General features: G+C 50.0%; 1 protein-coding gene across 1 annotated transcript; it reads left to right on the top strand.

The window, feature by feature from the left end:
* Positions 1-3,588: 3,588 nt before the first annotated feature.
* Positions 3,589-23,944, top strand: CIMAP2 (ciliary microtubule associated protein 2). The gene is made up of 11 exons (XM_058430868.1): positions 3,589-3,692; positions 4,460-4,547; positions 4,991-5,155; positions 5,354-5,476; positions 9,381-9,518; positions 9,633-9,776; positions 11,385-11,546; positions 12,487-12,612; positions 14,558-14,691; positions 23,493-23,629; positions 23,785-23,944. Exons 1-10 carry the CDS (start codon positions 3,589-3,591, stop codon positions 23,563-23,565), a joined length of 1,257 nt encoding a protein of 418 aa, XP_058286851.1. The 3' UTR covers positions 23,566-23,629; positions 23,785-23,944.
* Positions 23,945-24,348: the final 404 nt, after the last annotated feature.

Raw genomic sequence — 24,348 nt, 5'->3', positions numbered from 1 at the left:
CTCATTCTCTCACCTGCTTGAGAGTATCAGGGATGGATTCACAGAGGGTTTGGCTTTGAAAAAAAAATTGCGGGCCAGGCGCGGTGGCTCACACTTGTAATCCCAGCGCTTTGGGAGGTCGAGGCGGACGGATCACCTGAGGTTGGGAGTTTGAGACCAGCTTGCCAACATGGAGAAACCCCGTCTCTACTAAAAATATAAAATTTCCTGGGCGTGGTGGCGTATGCCTGTAATCCCAGCTACTTGAGAGGCTGAGGCAAGAGAATCGCTTGAACCCGGGAGGTGGAGGTTGCGGTGAGCCGAGATTGTGCCACTGCACTCCAGCCTGGGCAACAAGAGCAAAAAACTCCATCTCAAAGAAAAAAAAATTGCGACAACGTATACTTAACAAAGAATTGACAGTGTTAACCATTTTCAAGTGTACAGTTTAGTGGCATTAAGTGCATGAATGCTCCCCTGGCCTGCTCCTTGTCCCTGAGGGCACTGTTGTACCACTCTTCCCACCTTCCATCTCCAGAACTTCTTCATCTTCCCAAATGGAAACTCCATACCCATTAAACAATAACTCCTCATTTTCTCCCCGCCCAGCACCTGGTACCCACCATTTTATTTCTGTTTCAGTGAATTCAACTACTCTAGTTACCTTACATAAGTGGAATCATATAATATTTGTTCTTTTGCGACACGCTTATTTCCCTTAGCATAATTAAGTCTTCAAGAGTCATCCATGTGGTAGCATGTGTTAGAATTTCCTTCCTTTAAAAGGCTGAATAATATTCCATTGTATGAATATATCACATCTGGTTTATCCATGTATCTGTCGATGCACACTTGTGTTGCTTCTACCTTTTGATTATTGTGAACAATGCTGCTATGAACATGGGCACACAAATACATGTTTGAGTTCCTGCCTTTAATTCTTCTGGGTATATGCCCAGCAGTGAAATTGCTGGATCATATGGTAATTCTATGTTTAAATCTTTGAAAAACTACCATCCTGTTTTCCACAGCAGCTGGACTATTTTACTTTCCCACCAGTAATGGCCAAAGGTTCCAGTTTCTCTACAGCCTCACCAACATATGTTATTTTCTATTTTTTTTTTTTTTTTTTTTTAGATAATAGCCATCCTAACTGGTGGGTTTGGCTTTTGATTTGACTCTGAAAAAGATGAGTAAGAGAGTTGGGTGGGAAGGGTAGTAGGTTGGTGGGGGGGCGCATATCATCAGCAGCAAAGGTATGAAAAAGCTAGAGGTTCTCCAGGGGAGGGTGTGTCCTAGGGACAGAGCAGCCTTGTGGCTGGAGATTACAGAGCATAGGGCAGAGATGGCGGGAGATGAGGACTGAAGGCAGGGACCACAGCCCCATCACAGAGGCCCAAGTCCTGGCTGAGAAGCTTGACTTGACTCCACTGACATAACAGGTGGCTCTGGAGTCTGGACGGGTTAAACAGTCTTGCAGCCAGGGAGCTCTCCAATGTCCTTATGAGTCCCATATTCATGGTGTGACCCTATGCCTCAAGAGATGTGACCAGGGCAAGTTATTCTCCCCATCTGAGCCTTAGTTTCCTCTTGTGTACAATGAGGGTGCAATGGTGCCTATAAAAGAAAATGGGTGAGGTGCTAGACAAGGAAGCTGCTGTGATGGGAACCTTCGGGCTGACCAGGGCAGGCGGCCTGGCTGCAGAGCTGACTCACTTGGCCCGTTCTGGCTTTCCTGGCAGCCAGGGCTCCCAGCCCAGTGGACCTTGGCTTATAGCCTTTGGTCACTCCTCCATGAGTCCTAGAGCCATGGGGCTCAGGCCAGAAGAGAAGCAGCAATGTAGCTGCAGGCATGTCTGGGCCACCCCGAGAATACCCGAGCAGACCCAGGGCTGGCTGAAGTGCACAGGACTGGAGAGTGTGCACATCCACACCTCACTGACACCTCAAAACAGCCTTTCCAGGAAGCTACAGTCATAGGTCCATGTCACAGAAGAGGAAATCAAAGTTGGCAAGGGTAACTTGCCTAAGGTCAGCACCCAGGAAGTGGCAGAGCCAGATTTAAATGTGTCTTTGAGGATTTATGTGTTATTGGGTAGTTGGACCAGATGCATGTATTCATTCCCTTGCCACTCAACAAATACTTCCTGAACATTTACTATGTGCTAGATGCTGCACCAGGAGGAAATGATACAAGTGTCTGTCCTGAGGCCTCTGTAAAGGTCCCTAACCAAGGGCTGGGAATGACCTCCGATTGAGCTCCTGCTGTGTGCCAAGGGTATTACCTAAATCAGGTCATTTCATCCTCACAGCAGCCTGGGAGATAGAGATGATTACTTTCATTTTATAGAATGAAACTGATAATTCTGTGACTCAGAGAAAGGAGTGACTTGCTCAAGGTCCCACGGCTGGGAAGGGCAGAGTCTGCTTAGATGACCCAGACTCTCCGTTCTGTGCATTTTCCTGAGGCCTGCCACCTCTGACCATCAGCTCAGTGGTGCAGCGCAGACGCTCTGCCAGTGGTGGCTATGTACCCGCCAGGCCTGGAGCCCAAGAATCCAGCTCTCAGCTGTGCTGCGGAGCCACACTTCTTATTTAAATACTAGCTTGGGATGTCAGAAGGGCATTGGGTGGGCCCTGGTCCAGCTTCACCATGGGCTGGAAGCAGGACCTCTGGTACAACCTACACCTCTCTGGCTTCAATCCTGTCACCATGGAATGGGGTATGGGTCTCTGCCCCATCTTTGCCTAAGACCCTTGGGAAGATCACAGGCCATCATGGGAGAAATTAGACAATCTCAGAGCATGGCTGTGGAACACTGGTTGGGGGGTAAGGAAGGAGGGAAGAGAGAGCTGACTATGCCCTGTGTGGGGAGCACACCCTCAATTCCTTTCTTTACTTGGAAAGTCATCTATATGCTTCAGTGTTGAGTCTGGAATTCTCCTCCTCCAAGAAGTCTTCCCTGACCTACCTACCCACAGGCTGGGTCAGAGGCCTCCCAGTCTCATAGACCTGACCATAGCATGTGGTCATTGCTTCCCCCATTATTTTCAGGGTAGGGACCACATCTAGGTCCCAGGCATTTTGCACGGTGTCTGCCCAGAGTGGGCGCCAGGGACGTCTAGGGGCCGGTTGAATCCTGACTACCCCTGCAGCCTTGCCCAGCCCTCCACCCTCTGGCTCTCCTTGCCCTTTCCTCCTTACTTCTGCTCCCCTGGCTCCCGAAGTGGAGAAGGAGCTGGGATGTCATTTGCCCAAGTCGGCCCTCTCTGTGGGCCTCAGTTTCCCATCAGCACGAGGTGAACATTAAAATGTTCTTTCTGAGCCTAGGTAGGCTCCATGCAGCCAGAAATCAGAAACACTTCCTCAACAAATGACTGTAAGACCCCACCCAATGGCATCCATATTAAATACCAGAAGGGCCATTACATCTGCAGGGGCCAGGGAAGGACCCTGAAAATGTGCGTGGACAAGTGAAAAATCAGCGGGCTACGTGCGCACGCCGGTGGGGGCGCCACGTGGGCGAGGGCGCGGCCCACAGCTCCGGGGCGCATCACAAGGCCCGGGTTGCGTGGCAGCTGCGGAGGCGGGCGGCGCGCAGGCCTGCCATGAGGGAAAGCCAGGATGCCGCCAGAGCTCATGGCTGGAACCGCGTCGGCTCCGTGGCCACCAAGTGGTTCACCGGGGCGCCTTTCGGGGTGCAGAGCCACAGGTGGGGCCCGTTTGCGTCCTGGGCTCAAGCCCACGGTCCAAGGCAGCTGCTGCCCACCCCGAAGCCACGCTTGGCCTCGGGAGAGAGGGTGTCCACCTACACGCGGGGCTGAGCCTGGCCGGGAGGGGAACCAGAAGAGTGGGGGCCGGCAGTGAGGAGGGGCTGGGCTTTCTCTCCCCCTCATGCTTACTGCTCTTTCCTGCCCAGGGTTCTTTTACCATCTAAGTGAGTTCTTTAAAACCATTACAAGAGCACTTACTATGTGCCAGGTTTAGAGAGGTCACATGGCCTGGTCCATAGTAGGCCACTCAGCTCAAAAGTGGTGGGTGGGATTTCAGCCCAGGTGCCTGTCTTCCATTCATTCATATTCCACTCTGTCTCTTTCTCTCTCTCACCGACTGTGTTCCAGGCACAGTTCTAGGATCTGGGGCTACAGCAGTGAACACAACAGCAAAGCCCTGTACTCATGGAGTTTGCTCTCTTCTGTGGGGGTGGGGTTGGATAATAAACAAAAGTATGTATATCTGTAAAACGTTGGGTATTGGTAAGGGCTGTGGAGAAAAATGAAGCTGGGAGGAGGATGGCGGGTGGGGTGGGGTGGAAGCGGCCTGGAACATTGGAAGCCACTGCAACTCCACTACTTTTCTTTCATGAGCTTGCTCCGAAGTCACCTTCCCAGGCAGCCAACTCCCCCATGCTCCAGAACTGCCCACGCCAGGGCCAGGTGCCAGGCACAGGGCTCTCACTGGGCCACCGTCCCTCCCTAGGTTTGACATCTCTGCTGTTTATCCCAACCGGAAGAAGTTCAGCACCTTCACTGAGGCCCCATACTCCACGCGTTATTCTACCCAAGTGGTGAGTTTGCACAGCTTCCCTGACTCCTCCCACAGGGTCTGGCTGCTGCCCCTTCGAGCTGCCTACTGTGGTGGATGAGCTGAACTGTAGAAGGGGCGTACCTTCTACCTTCTTCCGGCGCAGAGCTGGGCCCACAGTGGGGGCTTCCAGTGTGTTTGATAAATGAGGGACTGCAGCACTCCCAGCTTGTGCACTGACTACCTCTGGGCTCTTGAGGGAGCTATTATACCTTCCTGCAGTGTGAGGGGGCAGTGATAGAGGATGTCACGATTTCACCTTGAGTGCCAAGCCTGTTGGTGCCAGCCTTAGTGTTGAGGGTGGGAGCCACAGCGGGGATTGCCTACTCCCTTCCTCCGGGTCAGGGTGGTGGCTTGGTGAGGGCCTGCTCTGTGGGTAGACTGGGCGGGCGTGGCTGTCACAGCTCTGACCACACTCTGACTCAGTCCCACATAGGCCCTGGGACTTACAGCTCCAAGGAAACATGCTTCAGCAAGAAGAAGCTGATGAATGAGGTGGACACAGGCTGGGCCAAGGCCCAGGAAGCCACGCGGCTGACCCAGCTACCCCACTTCCAGTACCAGGCCATCATGAAAGAGAAGCGGCTGAAGGTGAGGCCTCTGGGGCCATGCCTCTCCCTCTCTGGTGCCAGGTCTTCCTGTCCATTGCGGCTGCTCCGTGTGGCCTTCAGTGTCCTCCCAAGGCCAGATGGAGATTATCCTTGAAGGAACACCATCATGTCTTGGGCTTCTTCCTGCGTGGACTTTCCAAAGTTTAAGGCTTTCATTTTCTCTCTTCTCTTGGCACAGGAGCAAAAGCTGGGGCCTGGCTCCTACAACCTCAAAGACTTCTTAGAACAGCTGCAGGAGAAACCATGTAGCACCCGGGGGCTGCTCAGCTCTGGGGAGGTTCGCTTCCGAGGACTCATCGGAGTAGGTGTTCTCATGTCTGGAGTCCCGAGCAAAGAGCCTGGCATACACTGGGTGCTCAACAAATTCATTCACTTATATATCCATCCAGCCAGCCAGCCAGGAATAAGGATTAAGCACCTCCTAAGTGGCATACACTGTCCTAGGCCTTGGGGATCTAGCAGTGACGAAGACAAGGTCCCTGCTCTCATGAAGTAGATGTCCTAGTGTTAGAAATAGTAGTACAAAGAAGGAAATATAATACATATATAAGCAGGGCTATGAACACAAATTAGACAGGGAAGGGACAGGCAGTGATGGTGGTGCAATTGATAGAGAGTAGTCAGGGCTCTGGGAGGAGGTGACATTTGAGGAAACCTACAGGTCATGAGCAACGGAGACTTGCAATGTCTGGTAGAGCATTCCAGGCATTGGAAGCAGCAGAGGCTAAGGCCTTGAGGTGGGAACATGCTTGTCAAATCAGACCGGCAGGCAGGAGGCCAGTGTGGCTGGAGGGCACTGGCCGAGGGTGAGAGGAGGCAAGCGAGAGGGCAGAGGAGTGAAGTGCTGGGTCACGAGGACCCTGCAGCCAAGGTGGGGCCTTGGTGTTATTCCAGGTGCTGCCAGGGGGCAGTGGAGGGCTTTGACAGGAGGAGGACCTAACTTACCTTTTTAGAGGAATACCCTCATGAGGGCCAGGGTTGGGAGGAGGCGATGGTGCTGAGAGGTGGGGGTGGCAGCGCTGGGGGATGATGATCTCATCAGGAGGACACTGAGTGAGGCTGACACTCAGTAAGGGCACGAGGGAAAAGGCAGGAGTCACCCCCTACCAAGGGAGCCAGCGCTGCAGTTTGTTGGCCTGGACCTCTCTGTGCTGGACACTCTGTTATCCTTCTCCCAGCCCCTCATATAGGCCATGCTCTTTCACATGGGGCTTTGCCCCTGCTGTTCTCTTGGCTAGGAATGCCCTTCCTCCCTTGGCACCCTCTTCTCCTTGGGCATGCCTACTCATCCCACAGCTCTCAGCTTCCAGAAGCCTTCCTCAGCCCCGCTAGGTGGCGTCTCCCTTCCTAGGAGTCTCCACTGTAGTTGTGTGTTTAGCATCCCTCCCCCACTGGACAGCAGCCCCTGAGGGCAGACCACGTCTGCCTGGCTCCTTCACTGCAGCATTCTGAGGTTCTCGCAGTGCCTGGCACACATGGGCACGCAATAAGTATTTGTGGACTGAATAAGTGCATGCATCCTAAATATCAGGTGCTCCAAAACATTCTCTCTAATTCTTTGCAACCACTCCAGATGAGGCCCTGGAGGCTCAGAGAAGATAAGCAAGTTGCCCCAGAATGCACAGCTGCCAAGTGGGCAAGCTGGGATGCACACATGGGAATGTCCAACCCTAGAGCCAGGGTCTTTCTCCTACACCTCACCACTGGGAATGCTTCTATGAAGGCTGGAAATTACTCCTGACAGGGTCTGGGGATGAGCAGATGCATCTTCAGGTGCAGAAGCTGTAACTGTAACTTAGGGAGAGGGGATACCTGGAGCATTTAAAAATGTCATTACCGTCCAATCTAAAGTAATAATAGTGGACATGTAACATAGCACTTACCACGTGCTAATTAATTTCATGTTCATGACAACCCTATGAAGCAGGCACTATCATTATGTCCGTTCTACAGATGAGAAAAGTGGAGTACAGAGTGAGTAACCTACTGCCCAAGGTCATGAAGCTACCAACTGGCAGAAGTAGGCTTTTGAATCCCAGGTGTCCAACATGTACCTTGCATTTCACCCACAGGTTTGGCCCCCATAGTTCTTGGACTTTGCCCCCTGAGTCTCTGTGGAGGCCAAGGCCTGGGTGTGGGAACTCAGCCAAGCTGATGGCAGGGGAGCTAGGGGGACAAACCTGGCTCTGTTTCCTTCCTGCCTTTGCTCTTTTTGTCTTCGTCACTCTTTTTGCCTGGGGGACCTTCCCACCTTCCCTCGTACCTGTCTTTGGGGATCCTTCTCAAAGTCCAGCCTGAAAAAAAAAAACCAAAAACTTAAAAGTGATGATTCATTCATTTCCACACTCCCCCTCTCCAATTAATCATTCCTGTTTGAGTCCCCAAAGCTCAGACAACATAACATTCTAGTTAAAACCATAGGCTTTCCCATCAGCCCAAGTGTGGCACTGAACCTCTGAACCTGGTTTTAAGGAAGAAAATAGGATCATCCTGATGAAGTGCCCAGCGCTGGGCTTCCCTCTGGGTTCCAGGAGCAGGGCCATTCTCACCCTTGGTATAACCCTCATCTTCAAAGTCTCCCAGGTCCTGTGGTGCTCACTGCCCACCCACCCCGGTGCCTTCCACAGAGCCTGGCAAACAGTAGAGGCTCAGAAAGGTTATGGATTTTGGAGTTGAAACTCTCATGCTGTCTCTTTCTGGAGGTGGGACCTGAGATATGCAGTTTGCCTCTCTGAGACTCAGTTTCCCCATCTGTTAATTGTGGCTGGTGCTGACTTGGTCTCTCCCAGTCACTGCCAGGACCAAGATGTTAAGGCTTGTGAAGCACCTAACACACCATGCAGGGATCCAGCTATCCTTGGGGGCTTTCTCCAGAATGTACGTGGGAACCCTGGAAGGAGACATGTAGCTCCATTCCTCTGGGAGCGAACAAATCTGATGCCCTTAGTGGCCTGACTCCCCATGCAGAGGTCCCTGCCCTCCCCGCCCCATCCTGCTTCCCCAGAGCCAGGTTCCAGGCTCAGAGGTAGGGCATGGCTGAGCCATCTATGGAGCAGCAGTGACCCCGCGTGGCTAAAAGGTGCAGATCGGCAGAAAGCGTCCTGCCAGGTCTCTACCCAAGGTGGACTGCTCTCTTCACTCTGCCTACAAAATCACGCTTCTGACCCTGGCAGCCCAGGTCCCAGATGGTCAGTCCAACCAGTTCCTAACCTCTCCTCCTGCCCCCCAAGACATTCAGCCACCCCACCCTGACTTACCATGTGTCGGTGTCCACTCTGTGCCAGACACCGTTGCCTGTGAGCCTCCACTACTGCTCGCACCTTCACTTCCAAGTTCAGCCTCTTCTCCAGGGCCCTACTGGCCCGTCCATGCGATGTGTCACTGCCTGTTCCCTGCATCTCACGCTCTGACACGGTGGGCTCCTCGCTGCTCCCCAAGCACGTGCCATTCCGCCCAACCTCCTTCCCTTGCTTGCAGACATTATTTAACTTCATCGTCATTACCTGGAAGAAAGTATTCCTATCCCATGGTACCAGTATGGACCATGAGACTCAGAAGGCCCGAGGTCACTCAGCTAGGAGGCAGCAGAGCCAGGATCTGAACCCAGAACGGCAGTCCTTCCCTGTCACAGCACTGTTCACAGCACATTGAGAAAGCCCTCATGTCACGCAGGGCCGTGGTGCAGGGGTGGAAATGTTGGAATTGCCGAATCCCCCAAAGCAGGCAACTGCCTCAGGTGGCAGCAGGAGGAAGGCTTCTTTCCCAGGAGAGATGACATGTGAGCTGGCTTTGCAGGAGCAGTAGAATTGTCCAAGGCAAAGAGGGCAGGAAGGGCATTCTGGGTGGTGGTTACAGCATGAGCCAATGAGGGAAGAAGGTTGGGTGGAATGGCATGTGCTTGAGGAGCAGCAAGAAGCCCACTATGTTGGCCAAAGTGTGCAATGTAAGGAGGGGGCGGTGAGATATAACTTGCACATTCCAGTCCAAGTTCAGCCGGGGAAGAGGCTGAACTTGGAGGTGAAGGTGTGAGCAGTGGTGGACGCTCACGGGCAACAATGTTGTGTGTCAGAGGGCAGGTAGCAAGCGGGCACCCTGAAAATCCCATTCCCTTCTTGGGGATGGCTATCTCAGGTGTCTGTTCCTCAGGCACACTCAGCACAAGGAGTGGTTCTGACGGCCTGTATGCCCCCACCCCCGCCCCACAGAACTACTATCCAGGCCCCGGAAATTATGGGGAGAAGGGCAACCCATACACCAAGCTGGAGGAGAATGCCTGGAACCGGTCCCATTCCGAGGGCCTCATGTGCAGGATGAGCAACAAGCCGCACCCCCGGCCTCATCAGGTACCCCCTCGGCTGGCCAGGCCTTGCCTGCCTTCCCGTCCTGCAGGGGCACTCCCAGGGCAGAAGGGGAAGCTGAGCTCTCCTGCAGGCCTCATCACCTCTGCTGTGCTCTAGGGGAGTGGTCTGGGACCCGGCACCTACTCCTTCAAAAGCGACCTTGAGACATACGTGGCACGATCCGTCGGCACCCGCGGCCCCTATGACACTTTCTCTGGTGATCGGAGCAAGCCACTGCCTTATGGGCACTACTCCATGCAGGTGTGTACCCAGGGGTTGAAGGGTGTAGTCCATGCCCCAGCAGGATGACAGGCCTCACTAGTCAGCACCAGGAACACCAGCCTGTGCGCCAGGCACCGGGCCGTTCCCACACCCCCTCACTTCACCCTCACAGCCAGGGCCGGATCCAGTTTCCCATGTTAGGTAGGGAAAACTGAGGCTGGCCACATGGCTGGAAGGAGCAGAGCTGGGATTTGAACCCAAGGACGTCTGTCTGACTTCACTGCTGGCTCTCTCCTCTGCACTGGCATGAAGTGCCCAGGAGGTGAAGATGGGCCACAGTGCCAGGGGAGCTTGGCCATGAGGAAACTTGATGGCACAAGGTGGTGGCGTCCTCCTGTTTTGGAAACAGCAGGCATTATAGACCAAGCTGGCTGGGTCAGTGCCAACGCTGTTAACAAGGCAGAAAACAGGAGGCCCAGGAAGGGAAATTAAGGTAGAATTTTATCTTGATATCTCACAGCTTGCTGCGCTTTGCTTGCTTTGTGCTCATAGCCACTGGAATTAAGTTTTGCCTAATTGCCTGTTTAGCTTGTCTCCGTTATGAATTCTCGCAGTGGGTATGATTAAGCCAGGTAGTAGGTGAGGCACAGGGGAAAGCAGCCCTTGCGGAACTTACGTTCTAGTGGGGAAAGAAACTCAGTCATCAATGAATAAGAAAAAAATTATCGAGTGTGAGCAGGCAATGAGTGCTATGGCAGAGCTCAGGAGCGCTTAGGAGGGTGGTGGTTCACGTAGAAGGACCTCAGGACCAGCTGGCAGGTAGCCACTGAGCTAAGGCCTTCGACCTGTCTGCTCCCTGGAGCCCCCCAGACCTCCCCATGAGCAGCTATGGCAGGGGTCAATGGACCCTCCTCAGGCACTGTGGCCAGTGCCCATTCTGGCTGGCCAGCGCCCAGGCCACGCTATTTGCTTTTGTTTGTAAGACTTTTTTTTTTTTAGATCAGTTTCAGATTCAAAGCAAAATTGAGTGGAAAGTACAAGGAGTTCCCATGTACCCACTGCCCTCTCCGCACCACGCACAGCCTCCCCCACCACCACCATCCCACGGCAGCCTGGTCTGTTTGCTGCCGTTGAAGAACTGATACGTCATTATCGCCGCAAGTCTGTGGCATACCTTAGGGTTCACTCAGATGGTGTACATCCTGTGGGTTTGGCCAAATGTGTGACATGCAGCCACAATTTTAGTATCATACAGAATAGTTTCACTGCCGCCCAAATCCTCTATGCTCCTCCAGTCACTCTGGTTTTAAATATTTAAGACATTGTTCCTGCTTAGAATAGTGCCAGACTCAATACATGTCCAACAAATGAAAGAAAGAAGAAATGGATGAAAAGGAGCTGGGCAGTAGGGTGTGGCAGGTGCATGGTGCAAGAGACTAACCCCACCCTGACCCGCTGGTTGGGGAAAGACTGACTGTTTCCAGCAGCCCAGGTCAGGGGGGCCTTGAGGCTGGCCTGGCCTCCAGGATGTCTGCACAGCAGGATAGTAAGTGATGCCCCATTGCTTTTCTCTGGTTGCGGGGGAGGGTTGAGAAAGGAGCTCTTGATTTTCCTGGCATAGCAGATTCCTTTCTCTCTTTTTCTTAGGAAGAAAGGCCCAGGGAACTGATGAATTTCAAGAGCTTCGTAGAAGAACTTAACTCACATCACAATAAGAAGCATGGGGTTTTTTCTAAACTTCCCCGCAACCCGAAAACCCCTACAGAGAGGATTTACTGGGCCAACCTCAGCCAGTGCCCCCGCACACTGGTGAGTTCGCTCCTATGGCCGGCCTTCCTCTCTCGGAGGGCAGCTCTCCTTCCGGGGCTGGGCACAGGGTAGGGTGGCTACTTTCACGGGGAATAGCTCGGTCTTGGGATCAGACTGACTTGGTTTCCAATCCTGGTCTTGAACATTGGGACACTTTAGGTGAGACCTTGTTTGGGCGTCGGTTTACACCCATGTCCTATGAAGATGGTGAAGTGGTTGTGAGAATTGGATGGCGCCCCGTACTCGGAGCCTACAGCATGGTGCCTGGTACCCAGGAAGCACCCAGCCAGTGCCGACCTTCCCCCTGCGCCTCCCTCCTTTGGCCTCAGAGCGTTGGGGGATGGGCAGGGGAAACTGGAGCAGGGCAGAGTGCAGTCTACCCACTGGAGCCTGCCCACCTGCTCCGCCCAAGGGAGTGGTGCACTCGGCCCTAGTGTCAAAGCAGCCCTCTGGGGGTCTGAGCAGGCCCCCAAAGCAGGGTCTGCCCCTGCTAGGCACTTTCCAGCCTTCCTGAGGTAGGGATTATCATTTGCATTTCACTAAAGGAAACTGCAGCCCAGATCTGGAAAGGGATGTGCCAAGTTTCTCCAGCAAGGGTGAGAAGGGGCTGAGATTGGAACCCAGCTCATCTGGCTCCAGGTCTGGTGTGGTCTCCTTCCTCAGAAATGGGGTCTTCAGCCGTCTGGGCCCCACCAGACAATGAAGGCCCTTGGACACCTGAAAAGAGGCATCAGGCTGTGATGGGTGTTTGTTAGAGTGGATGGCATGGGTCATGAGGGCCCTTTTGCTGGGAGATAGCTGGGTACCTCCACCATCCTTGGCTCAAGACCCAGGGCTGCTGGATGGGTGGAGTCAGCTGGCCAGAGCCCTCACCTGCCCTGGGCCCAGGCTGACACTGCCAGAAACTCTCCAGGTTTCAGCCTTCCTTCCTTACTTGTAGGCCACATCTGGCCCCAGTTTCTGGCTTCCACAAGAGAAGAAATGTAAACCCGTCAACCAGCCCCCATTCCTGTTGACCTCCAAGGGGTCAGGCCCAAAGGCCTGCCAGATGATTATGGGAAGCTGGGTAAGTGGGTCTGGGGTGAGGGATACATGGGAACTCTCTTCTGCCTCTACAGCCAACATCAAAGCCTCTTTGTCCCCAGGTAACTGATGTTTTGAGTGAGCCATATGCTTCCCCTTTCTTTTCCCCAAGGGACCTGAGGTCCACTCCCACTGTCTTATTTTCCTAAGGCATTGGTTCTCAAACTTCAACTGGTGTTAGCATCACCTGCAGGACTTGTTAAAACACAGATGGCTGGGCCCCATACCAGAGCTTCTGATACAGTAGGCCTGGGTTGGGACGTGGGAATTTGCGTTTCCAACAAATTCAGGTGATGGGGATGATGCTCTTCCAGGGACCACACTTTGAGAACCAATGAGCTAAGAAACATCACACCGCAGCCATGCCATTCTCTTATTTTCCCAGACAAATGCTCCTTCCATTTTCTGTGTTTGTCTTGGGCTTCAGGGGCAGCTGGTGAAGCTGGTGCATTTCCCGTCCCTTGCTGAGCAAAGCCCCTTCTGGCCCCTTCCCTTTCCCACTCTCTTCCTTCTCTCCAGAGGCAGCCATCCCCAAGTGTGCGACGTAATCTTTAGTTAGTGTTCTTGTAAACCAGCTAAATTCTTGGCCTTGGGCTTTGACCTCATTCTGTTTCTTACTCCACCCCTTTTCAGCTTGTAATGCACCTTTTATTGGAGTCTAATAATCATAGAGAAAGGCACTGAGTCCTAAGTGCATAGCTCCATGAATTGTCACATAATGGTCATAACTACTCCCCAGAGCATTTAACAGCTCTCATTTCCAGCTCCCCAAGAGCCTCTGCCATTCCCACCCCCACCCCAATTAGAGAGCCTGTTGTCCTGACTTCCAGTAGCACGGGTCAGCTGCCTCACCTCCTTACCTCCCACCACGGTGGCAAGGTCCTCAGCGTGCCCAGACCCCAATGACCGATTGTTGTGAGGACCAGCTGGTTGTCCCCAAATCCTTCCTTTTTTCACCTCTAGCCTGCACTCCCTGCAGGGGAGGAAGCCTTTACCTGAGGGTCCCCAAGTGAAATGTTTAGACCAGAGCCAGACGACCCTACTGCTACCACAGAGCCAGCCACTGTGAAGTGGGAAGGGCTGATGTGAGGTCTGGGTTCTGGTGGCTCAGCTAGCCGCACCCCACAGGGCGGGAGAGCCCCTCTGCTGGCACCCCCAAAACCCGGGTGCCTCATGAAACAGGCTTCTCCCTTGTGGGAGGCAACTTCTGTTTAGCATGGGATCAGCTTCTGGGTCCTAACATCTCCCCAGCCCACCCCTTAAGACTGCTTCTCTGCAGATGGCTGGGTTCTTGTCCTGCCTTTATTCCGCCCTTGTCGTGTTACCTTGGGCAAGTTGCATCTCCTTTCCCAACCTCTCTGTTGGTGCCTCTAGGATCTGTGACCCCGATATCTGGGTGGGATGCTGTATTCCCTTCCTAGGGCTGCCACAAACTAGTAGGTGGCTTAAAGCAACAGAAATATTCTCTGACAGTTCTGGAGGCGAGAAGTCTGAAATCAAGGCATCTGCAGGTCCGTGCTCCCTCTGAAACCTGTTGAGAAGAATCTGTCCTTGCCTCTTCGTAGCTTCTGGTGGTGGCCAGCAATCCTTGATGTTCCTTGGCTTGTAGTCGTCACTCCAATCTGTCTCCTGGCATGGCTGTCTTCCTGTGTGTCTCTTCTTAAGAGGACACATTGGATGAAGGGCCCACCTTACTGCAGTATGACTTAATCTTAACTAATTATGTCTGTAGCAACCTTTTTTCCAAATAAGGTCACATTCTGCGGTACTGGGGTTGCTCGGGATTGGGACCTCAACATATCTTTTTGGGAGACACAATTCAGTTCATAACAGATGGAGTAGGGAAGCGTCCAAGGGGAGGAGAGGAAGCCGAGACGCAGTCTCCAAGCCAGGCTTGCTGATGTCCTGCCGTCCTCTCCCTGTTGCAGAACCCAGTAGGTGTGGGCCGCTACCTCAACACCTGGCTGATGGAGACAAAGGACAGGCGGCAGCGGTATCGATCCCTATTCCTGAGTGGATCCAAACGCTACCTCACAGACCTGGCCCGGGACACGCTCATGCAGTGAGTGCAGCTGGGGCTGCAGGCGAAGGGGCGAGGGCGGTGGGGGGGTCTTACTCCGGGGTGGGCTGGTGGTTCCCATGTTTGGTTCCCATGGGAACACAGCTTCTGCCCCTAATGCCAGCCAAACAGCAGAGGCAGTGGAGGGACGTTCACGTTCAGATCCTGGCTCTGCCACTTACTGGATGTGTGAGGTGGGGCATGCTGTGTAACTTCGCTGAGCCTCATTTCCTTCAGCTGTCAAAAGAGCAGATGTTTGAGGAGACCCAAATGAAATGATCTGTTGAAAACCCTTGGTAAGGAAAAGGTACTCAATCAACCCTAAATCTGCCACCCAGAGCCCATACAGTCCAGTCTCGGCTCTCAGTGGCTTCACCACGTGGAATCTGTTTCTTGGTGTTCATAATGGGGTTGGTAAAACTCATTTCAGGAGGTTGCAAAGCCTAAGAAGGGAAAGGTACATTAAATACTGTGGCAAACTATACAACAGCTTGTAAATGTTAGCTGCTGCCATATTTTATTGACCTAAGAGGCCATCAATTGTAATATAGTAACAATTTCAGAAATGTTACAATGTTGACAAACATGCACTTTATAATCCAGTATTTTTTTTTTTTTTTTGAAATTATGGTGAGGACATGAAGACCAGATTCTGAGGACCAGATTTCTCAGGAGAAATCAGCTTTTAAATGTAATTTTAAAGAATATTTTATTTTTTTATCAAAGTAGTGCTGTGTCTTCCTCCTTCTCAACTTACCCCTTTGTTTTGGTGGGTTCCTGAGAAAGGGCTGAAGAAGGTAAGATTTTTGATAGAATGTGTGCCTGAAAATGTTTATTTTTCCTTTCTGCACATCTGATCAATAGTTTGGTTGGAAATAAAATTCTAGGTTGGATATAATTTTCCCTCTGAATTTTGAAGGCCTTTCATAGCCTCCTAGCTTCAAATATGGTTGTTGAGAAGTCTTATGCCTTTCTGGTTTTCTGTGCTGTGTATGTGACCTGCATTTCCTTCCTGGAAGCTTTCAGGATATTCTCTTTGTACTTCCTGTTCTGATGCGTCTTGGCATGGGTCTGTTTCATCCTTTGTGCTGGGTACTTAGTGGCTTCCCTCCATCTGGAGACTCAGCACCTTCTATTCTGAGAGAATCTTCTGAGTTTTGTCTTTGACGATTTCCTCTCCTCTGTGTTCTCTCTGCTGCCTTTCAGATAATCTCTTTTAGATGAATGTTAGATGCCCTGGTTTGGCACTCTAGTTTTCCTTTTTTTTTTTTTTTTTTTTTTTCTTCTCTCTTCTTTCTTATTTTCCATCTTACCTTTCTGTTCTACTTTCTGGTAAAATTTTCTTGTCTTTATCTACCCTATTATTACTTTAAAAATTTTGGCTGTCATATTTTTTAGTTTCCAAGAGTTCTTTTGTTGTGGATTGCTTTTTTCTTTCTTCTTTTAATAGCACCCAGTTCTGTGTCATGTATGCAGTGTGCAGTATGTTCTTTTTTTTTCTTTTAAGATGAGATCTCACTCTGACACCCAGCCTGGAGCACAGTGATGCAATCTTGGCTCACTGCAACCTCTGCCTCCCAGGCACAAGCGATCCTCCTGCCTCAGCCTCCCAAATAGCTGGGATTACAGGCATGCACCACCATGCCTGGCTAATTTTTGTATTTTTTGTAGAGGCCAGGTTTCGTCATGTTGTCCAGGCTGGTCTTGAACTCCTGAGCTCAAGTAATCTGCCCATCTCAGCCTCCCAAAGTGCTGGGATTACAGGTGTGAGCCACTGCGGCTGGCTGCAGTATGTTCTTTTATCTAAGGATGTTAATTAAGTTTTCCTGAAGTTCTTTTGCCGCCTGTGTTGTCTCCAATTCTTCCAAGTTCCTTTTTTTCTTTTGCTTGTTTGTTCGTACTGAAGAGGAAAGCACTAAATAATACTGTGAGTCTGGGTGGGGCCTGTCAGTCACTGTTAGTGATTGGCAGGGGATCTGGTCTTTCTGTTAAGACCCTCAAATGCCAGTGTCTCTAGGTGTTTTCTGTGGGACTGTTCAGCTTCTCTAGAAAACAATCCTGTGTCCTGGGTGGGGGTAAGTGTGGTTGTTGGCGATTAGAGGAAGGAGACTGGGCTGTCTCATTCAGCATATGGGCTGTCTCCTACCCCCTCTTCTCATCCTGGGACCTGTCTGCCTACATTCCACTGTGCGCCTCCTCCTAGCCTCCTGGAATCTATCCACAAAGCAAACCTCCAGTCTACTGCTGGCTGGGTGAGGAGTCAGCAGGAGGTCGTGTCTAGATGGGATCTCATTCTGTTACCCAGGCGGGAGTGTAGTGGCACAATCAGAGCTCACAGCAGCCTAGAACTCCTGAGCCAAAGTAATCCTCACCTTGGTCTCCCATGTAGCTGCAACTGTAGGTGCATGCCACCATGCCTGGCTACTTTTTTGTTTTTATTTTTGTAGAGACAGAGTCTCACTATATTGCCCAGGCTTGTCTTGAACTCTTGGGCTCAGGCTGTCATACCGCTGTGGCCTCCCAAAGTGCTGGGATTATAGACATGAGCCACTGTGCCCGGCCTGACCTGTTTTTTAAGATACCTGTGTGTCCCATTCCTAGATCTTTCTGAGGTTTTGTGGCAGGAGTTGGCAAGTGTCTCCTCAGCTTTCCCTACCCTCCCTCCCTCCCTCCCTCCCTTCCTTCCTTCCTTTTCTTCTTTTCTTCTTTCTTTCTTTCTTTCTTTCTCCTTCTTTCTTCCTTTCTTCCTCTCTCTCTTTCTTTCTTCCTTTCTTCTTTCCCTTCCTTCTTCTTTCCTTTCTTCCCTCCCTCCCCCATCCCTCCCTATATTTCTTTTCTTTCTTTCTTTTCTTTCTTTCTTTCTCTTTCTTTCTTTTCTTTCTTTCTCTTTCTTTTCTTTCTTTCTTTTTCCTGTTCCTTCTTTCTCTCTCTCTCTCTTTCTTCTTTCTTTCTCTCTCTCTTTTCCTTCCTTCCTTCCTTCCTTCCTTCCTTCTTCTCTCCCTCCCTACCTCCCTTCCTTCCTTCCCTCCTCTCTCTTTCTCTCTCTCTTCCTTCCTTCCTTCCTTCCTTTTCTTTTCTGCTGTCTTTCTCTCTCTTCTTTTCTTTTCCTTTTTTACAGTGCAGTGGTATGAACATGGCTCACTGAAGCCTCGACTTCTCAGGCTTAAGCGATTCCCCAACCTCAGTCTCCCTGGTAGCTGGAACCGCAGGTGTGCACCAGCGCACCTGGCTAATTTAAAAAGGTTTTTTTTTTTTTTTTTTTAATAGAGACAGGGTCTCACTATGTTGCTAGGGCTGGTCTCAAACTCCTGGCTTCAAGTGGTCCTCCCACCTCGGTCTCCCAAAGTGCTGAGATTACAGATGTGAGCCACCACGCCTGGCCTATTTTTAGTTTTTTAAAGAAACTTCCATACTGTTTTCCATAATGGCTGTTCTAATTTACATTCCTACCAAAAGCATGTAAGAGCTCCCTTTTCTCCACAACCTTGCCAGCATTTGTTACTTTTTGTCTTTGTGATAGTAGCCATCTTAACTGGAGTGAGATGATATCCCTCAATTGGGGTTTTGATTTGCATTTCCCTGATGATTTGTGATGTCAAGCATTTTTTCATATACCTGTTGAGCATTTGTATGCTTTCTTTTGAGAAATGCCTACTCATGTCCTTTGCCCACTTTTTTTGTTTGTTTGTTTGAGATGGAGTTTCGCTCTGTCACCCAGGCTGAAGTGCTGTGGCGTGATCTTGGCTCACTGCAACCTCCACCTCCTGGGTTCAAGCGATTCTCTTGCCTCTGCCTCCTGAGTAGCTGGGATTACAGGTGTACACCACCACCCCCAGATAATTTTTGTATTTTTAGTAGAGACGGGGTTTCACCATGTTGGCCAGGCTGGTCTTGAACTCCTGACCTCAGGTGATCCGACCACCTTGGCCTCCCAAAGTGCTAGGATTATAGGCATGAGCCACTGCACCCAGCCTGCCCACTTTTTAAATGGGAGTTTTATTATTGCTGTTGAGTTCCTTGAATATTCTGGATATAAGTTTCTTGTCTGATGAATAGTTTGCAGACAGTTTCTCCTATTCTACACGTTGTCACTTCACTCTATTGATTGTTTCTTTTGCTGTGCAAAAGCTTTTTAGTTTAATATAGTCCCATTTGTGTATTTTTGTTTTTGTTGCTTGTGCTTTTGAAGTTTGAGTCATAAAGTTGTTGCCTAGACCAGTGTCCTAAAGTTTTTCCCTTATGTTTTATTCTAGTAGTTTTACAATTTTGGGTCTGACATTTAAGTCTTTAATCAATTTTGAGTTGATTTTTATATATAGTGAGGGGTCTAGTTTCATTCTTATGGATATTCAGTTTTTCTAACACCATTTATTGAATGGGGGTGCCATGTTGGCCAGGCTGGTCTCAAACTCCAATTTAGCTGATTCAATTCAGGATACATTTACTGAGCGCCAACAACGTGCAAGGAAGTCTGCTGGGATCACCCCTGAAGGGGGCTGTGTGTAATGGTTGGAAGGAGCAGAGGCCTGGGAGGAAGGAGAACAGACTTTCTGTCCCTAATCTATACAGATCATTTCATCTTTTTCTGGCATTGAGTACACATCTGTACTGGATACCTATGTTTAAGGCTATGGCTATTCTTCCAAATTGCTTATAGTTGAGGATAGAGTGTATTGGAGGGGGAGAGAGGAAATACTATGAGAGTTCAGAGGAGGCAAATATTATATTGAATTTGGAGCCTTCCAAGCAGGGAGGGCTGCTTGGAAGAAGTGGCATTTGATCTGGTTCTCAAAAGCTGGATAAGAGTTGGGCTTGGAAAGGGGTAACAACTGTTAATCAAAGGTTGACTGTGTGCCAGGCACTGTACTCAGCTCTGTATAAACATCTTTCATCTGGGTGTAGTGGTTCATGCCTGTAATCCCAGCACTTTGGGAGGCTGAGACAGGCAGATCACCTGAGGTGAGACCATCCTGACCAACATGGTGAAAGCATGTCTTTACTAAAAATACAAAAATTAGCCGGGTACGGTGGCGGATGCCTGTAGTCCCAACTACTCGGGAGGCTGAGGCAGGAGAATCGCTTGAATCCAGTGGCGGAGGTTGCAGTGAGCCGAGATCCCACCACTGCACTCCAGCCTAGGCAACAGAATGAGACTCCATCTCAATTTAAAAAAAAAATCATCTCTCATGGGCATCACAAAGCCCTGTGAGGTATGTAATAATTGCTTTTATTATATAGATGAGGAAACTGAGTAACTTTCCCAGGGCCACAGCGAGTTACTGACTGTAGCAGTTAGCTATTGCTACATAACAAGCCACCCAGAAACTCAGTGGCTTAAAACAATAGCCATTTGTTATTGTTCATGAGTCTGTGGGCTGGCTGGGGGCTGGCTGGTCTGGGATGGTCTTGGATGGAACAACTAGACTCTCTTCCACGCAGACTCTGGCCTTCAGTGGTGTAGCCCAGGCTTGCTCCTATGGAGGAGGCTGGGGTTTGAGAGAGGAAGTGTGCAAGGCCTTTTGCAGCCCAGCCTCAGCATGCCACACCATTATTTCTACCACATTCTGTTGGCCAAAGCAAGTTCCGTGGCCAGCCCAGATTAGAGCAGGGCAGGGGTTGGGGAGGAGTAGACTCTACCTCTTCATGGGAGAGGCTGCAAAGTCACACTGGAAAGGCCACCAATAGAAGGAGCTATGGAGGCCTGGGCCATTTTTGCTCTCTGTGTAGTACAATCACAAAATAGGATTGGATCTCTGGTCCATCTGGCTGTAAGCAGTGTTCTTTTTCTTCTTCCAGGCAGGAGAAAAAAAATTAGGACAGAGGGAAGAGCATGAGTGAAGGAAAGGAAGCAAAAAGTTCAGGACCTATCTGGGCAATACTAAATGGCTCATTTTGAATGATGTGTGGGGTGTGTAGAGGGGAGTAGTGGAGAATAAGGCAGGAGAGGTGGTTCGGTCAGTCCTTAGAGGGCTGGAATGCTATAGCTAAGCTGCTTGGACTTTATCCTGTATTTGAGAAGCCACAGAACTTTTTTAAAGTTGAATTTACTTATTTATTTATTTATTTATTTATTTACTTATTTTTGAGACAGTTTTATTTTGCTCTGTTGCTCAGGCTGGAGTGCAATGGCACAATCTTGGCTCACTCCAACCTCTGCCTCCTGGGTTCAAGCGATTCTATTGCCTCAGCCTCCCAAGTAGCTGGGATTACAGGCACCTGCCACCACACCCGGCTAATGTTTGTATTTGTAGTAGAGACAGGGTTTCGCCATGTTGGTCAGGCTGGTCTCAAACTCTTGACCTCAGGTGATCCACCTGCCTTGGCCTCCCAAAGTGCTAGGATTACAGGCGTGAGCCACCATGCCCAGCCTAAAGTTGAACTTATTATAGTATAACTCACATGCAGTAAAATTCATTCTCTTTAGGTATACAATTCTATGAGATTTTGTTGTTGTTTTTTGAGACAGTATCAACACTCTGTCACCCAAGCTACAGCACAGTGGCGTGAACATGGCTCATGGCAGCCTTGACCTTCTGGGCTCAAGCAATCCTCCCACCTCATTCTCCCAAGTACTGGGACTACAGGTGTGCACCACTACACCCAGCTAATTTTTAAATTTTTTGTAGAGACATGCTTTTGCCATTCTGCCCAGGCTGTTCTTGAGCACCTGGGCTCAAGCAATCCACCCACCTCAGCCTCCCAGAGTGCTGGGACTACAGGCATGAGCCACCACACCCAGCCCAATTCTATGAGTTTTGACAAATGCATGTAGTTGTCATACATATCACCTCAGGCAAGATATAGAATATTCCTATCCCCCTTGTGCTATCTGTAGTCAGTCTGCTCCTCCCACTGCCAACCCTGGCAACTCTACCATCCCTGGAGTTTTGCCTTTTCCAGAATGTCATATAAGTGGAATCATCTGTATGTAGAATTTTGTATCTTTTTCTTTCATGTTACACGGTGCTCTTGAGATTCAGCCATGCTGTTGTTGTGTGTATCATAGTTTGTTCCTTTTCAATGCTGAGTTGGATTGCATTGTATGGTTGTGACACAGTTTGTTTATCCATTCTTAAGTTGAGGGACGTTTGGATTGTTTACAGTTTGGGGAATTTTTAATAAAGCTGCTATAAACAGTTACATACAGGTCTTCATGTAGACATATGTTTTTATTTCTCTCTGGTAAATATCCAGGAGTAGGATTTCTTTTTTTTTTTTTTTTTTTTTTTTGAGACGGAGTCTCGCTCTGTCGCCCAGGCTGGAGTGCAGTGGCTCAATCTCAGCTCACTGCAAGCTCCGCCTCCCGGGTTCACGCCATTCTCCTGCCTCAGCCTCTCCGAGTAGCTGGGACTACAGGCGCCTGCCACCACGCCCGGCTAATTTTTTTGTATTTTTAGTAGAGATGGGGTTTCACCGTGGTCTCGATCTCTTGACCTCGTGATCCGCCTGCCTCAGCCTCCCAAAGTGCTGGGATTACAAGCGTAAGCCACAGCGCCCGGCCTAGGAGTAGGATTTCTGAGTCATTTGGTGGATGTGTGTATAACTTTGTAAGAAGCTGCTGAACTATCTTGAAATGGCTGGTCCATTTTGCACTCCCACCAGCAATGGATGAGGGGTCTAAAAGTTCTGCATCCTTGCCAGCACTTGATATTGTCAGGGTTTTTCTTTTCTAATTTAAGCCATTCTAATAGTATATTTCATTATGGTTTGAATTTGCATTTCTCCGGTGACAAGATGTTGAGGATCTTTTCATATGCGTCCTCCGATGTCTTCTTTTGGTGAAGTGTTTTCAAATCTTTTGCACATTTTAAACAAATGGGCTGCTTTGGGTTCCTTAGATATTCTAAGCATAAGTCCTTTATCAGATATGTGTTTTACAAACATTTTTTCCCAGATATCCAGAAGGATTTTAATGGGAAGTAATTCTTGTGTTTAATAAACGTACTTATGGCATTACGGACTGTTGCGGGGATAGAGACAAGGAGGCTGCCTCAATAATAGAGATGAGAAATGAGGCATGGGGCTGGGCCAGGGGCCGTGGGCATGGTGAGGAATGGAGAGACAGGAAGCGTGGAGACCCACTGGATGGTGGGAAAGACCTCTCTTACCCTGGTGAGTCCTCCCTCCTTTGACAAATATTTGTTAAGCACAGGTAATGATCTAGGCATAGGGGAAATACCAGTGAAGAAGTCCAAGTCCTGTGTTCACGGAGTTCACATCTTGTTGGGGAGGACAGACAACAAACAGATACATAAAGTGTGTAACATAAGGGCTGGCGGATGCTGTTTGACACACACAACAAGGGCTTCTTATGGAAGTGCCATCTTCCGAAAGGCTCACGGGATGGGAGGTTGAGTCCTCAGGGTTTCCACTCATGGGAAAGAATTGGAGCAGTGGAGGGGAAGTGGGACTGAGGTCAGGGCTTACATTCTGGCCCTGATGCTGGCCTTCAGGTGACCTCAGGTAAGTTCCCTCCTCTCTCTGGTCCTTGGTCTTCCTCTCAGGGTTGGGTTAGATAATCTTCCAGGCACTATGATTTTATACCTGAAGTTCTTACAAGCCAACTTGGGTGCTTTAATGAGCTGAACTGGGTGTGAATTGCTGTAATCCCATCCTTAGAATCAGGCTGTTTTGTTGGAAAGATCTAGAAGTCATCAATTTTGGCCTCTCACCAATGTAGGATCTCCTGTGAAGCAGAACCAACAGGTACCTGTTCATTCCCTATGGGTGTCCCTCCAGGGTTGAGGATCCCACTCCCTTCCAAGGGATCACTTCCATTTTTAATTTTTTCTGTCTTTTTAAAGGGAAAGGATCACACCATTTACTAAGGGGAAGTGCCCTCCAACTGTGGATTACAATTCAGATCCTACTCCTTAAAGCCACATGTGAAGGACAGCCCGCAGTGACCGGAGAGCCCAAAGGCCTGAAGACAAATCTGGGGGTGAGAGCATGGGCGTGGGAGTGGGGTGTCTTAGAGAAAGGACACATGGGCCTGGGAGAGGGGAGAGATGTATGGGGATCACCTTTGCCGGAGCTGCATACCTGAAGGTCACAGTGTCTTCCGGGACAGCTGGGGACAGGTATCTTTTGTTGCAGGAGATCAATTATCCTGAGAACTCAACTCAGCCAGTGACATGAACATGGGGGCCAGAGAGCAGATGGACTGAAGGGATGGGACGTGATTGACACTCGTGGGACCCTTTCTATTCTAAAGCCAGAGTGCTTGGCTCCCTGTTTATTAAAGGTCAGAAAGTGGTGGGAGAGTGTAGCATGTATTACACGGCAATTCTAGGACTCTCCAGGAGCACCTCATTGCCATCCCAGGATGCTTCTGGAAGCTTAGCAGGGCCTCACTGATGAGGAAACTGCTGACCTCAGGCAATGTCCAGCCATGGGGAACATCGGCTTCACCCCTGAGTCAGCCCTTGTGGGCACCCTTCCCTCACTGTTTCATGTCAGTGAGAATGGGGGAGCGGGTTGTCCCTAGAGGAGACTGGGATACCACAGCTTCGTCCACAAAGCTCACATAATGATAAAAAATACTTGAAACACTTTCTTCCGTGCGTGAGTGTCTTACAAAAAGCAGTTGTTCTCCTGTGTCAAAACAAATGTTTTTGAAGAAGTAAAGCCATCTTTTTTTTTTTTTGAGACGGAGTCTCG

This window comes from Hylobates moloch, unplaced genomic scaffold, assembly GCF_009828535.3.
Source record: "Hylobates moloch isolate HMO894 unplaced genomic scaffold, HMol_V3 SCAFFOLD_18, whole genome shotgun sequence".
NCBI classification, from domain to species: domain Eukaryota; kingdom Metazoa; phylum Chordata; class Mammalia; order Primates; family Hylobatidae; genus Hylobates; species Hylobates moloch.
This window is presented reverse-complemented; position numbering and strand designations above follow the sequence as displayed.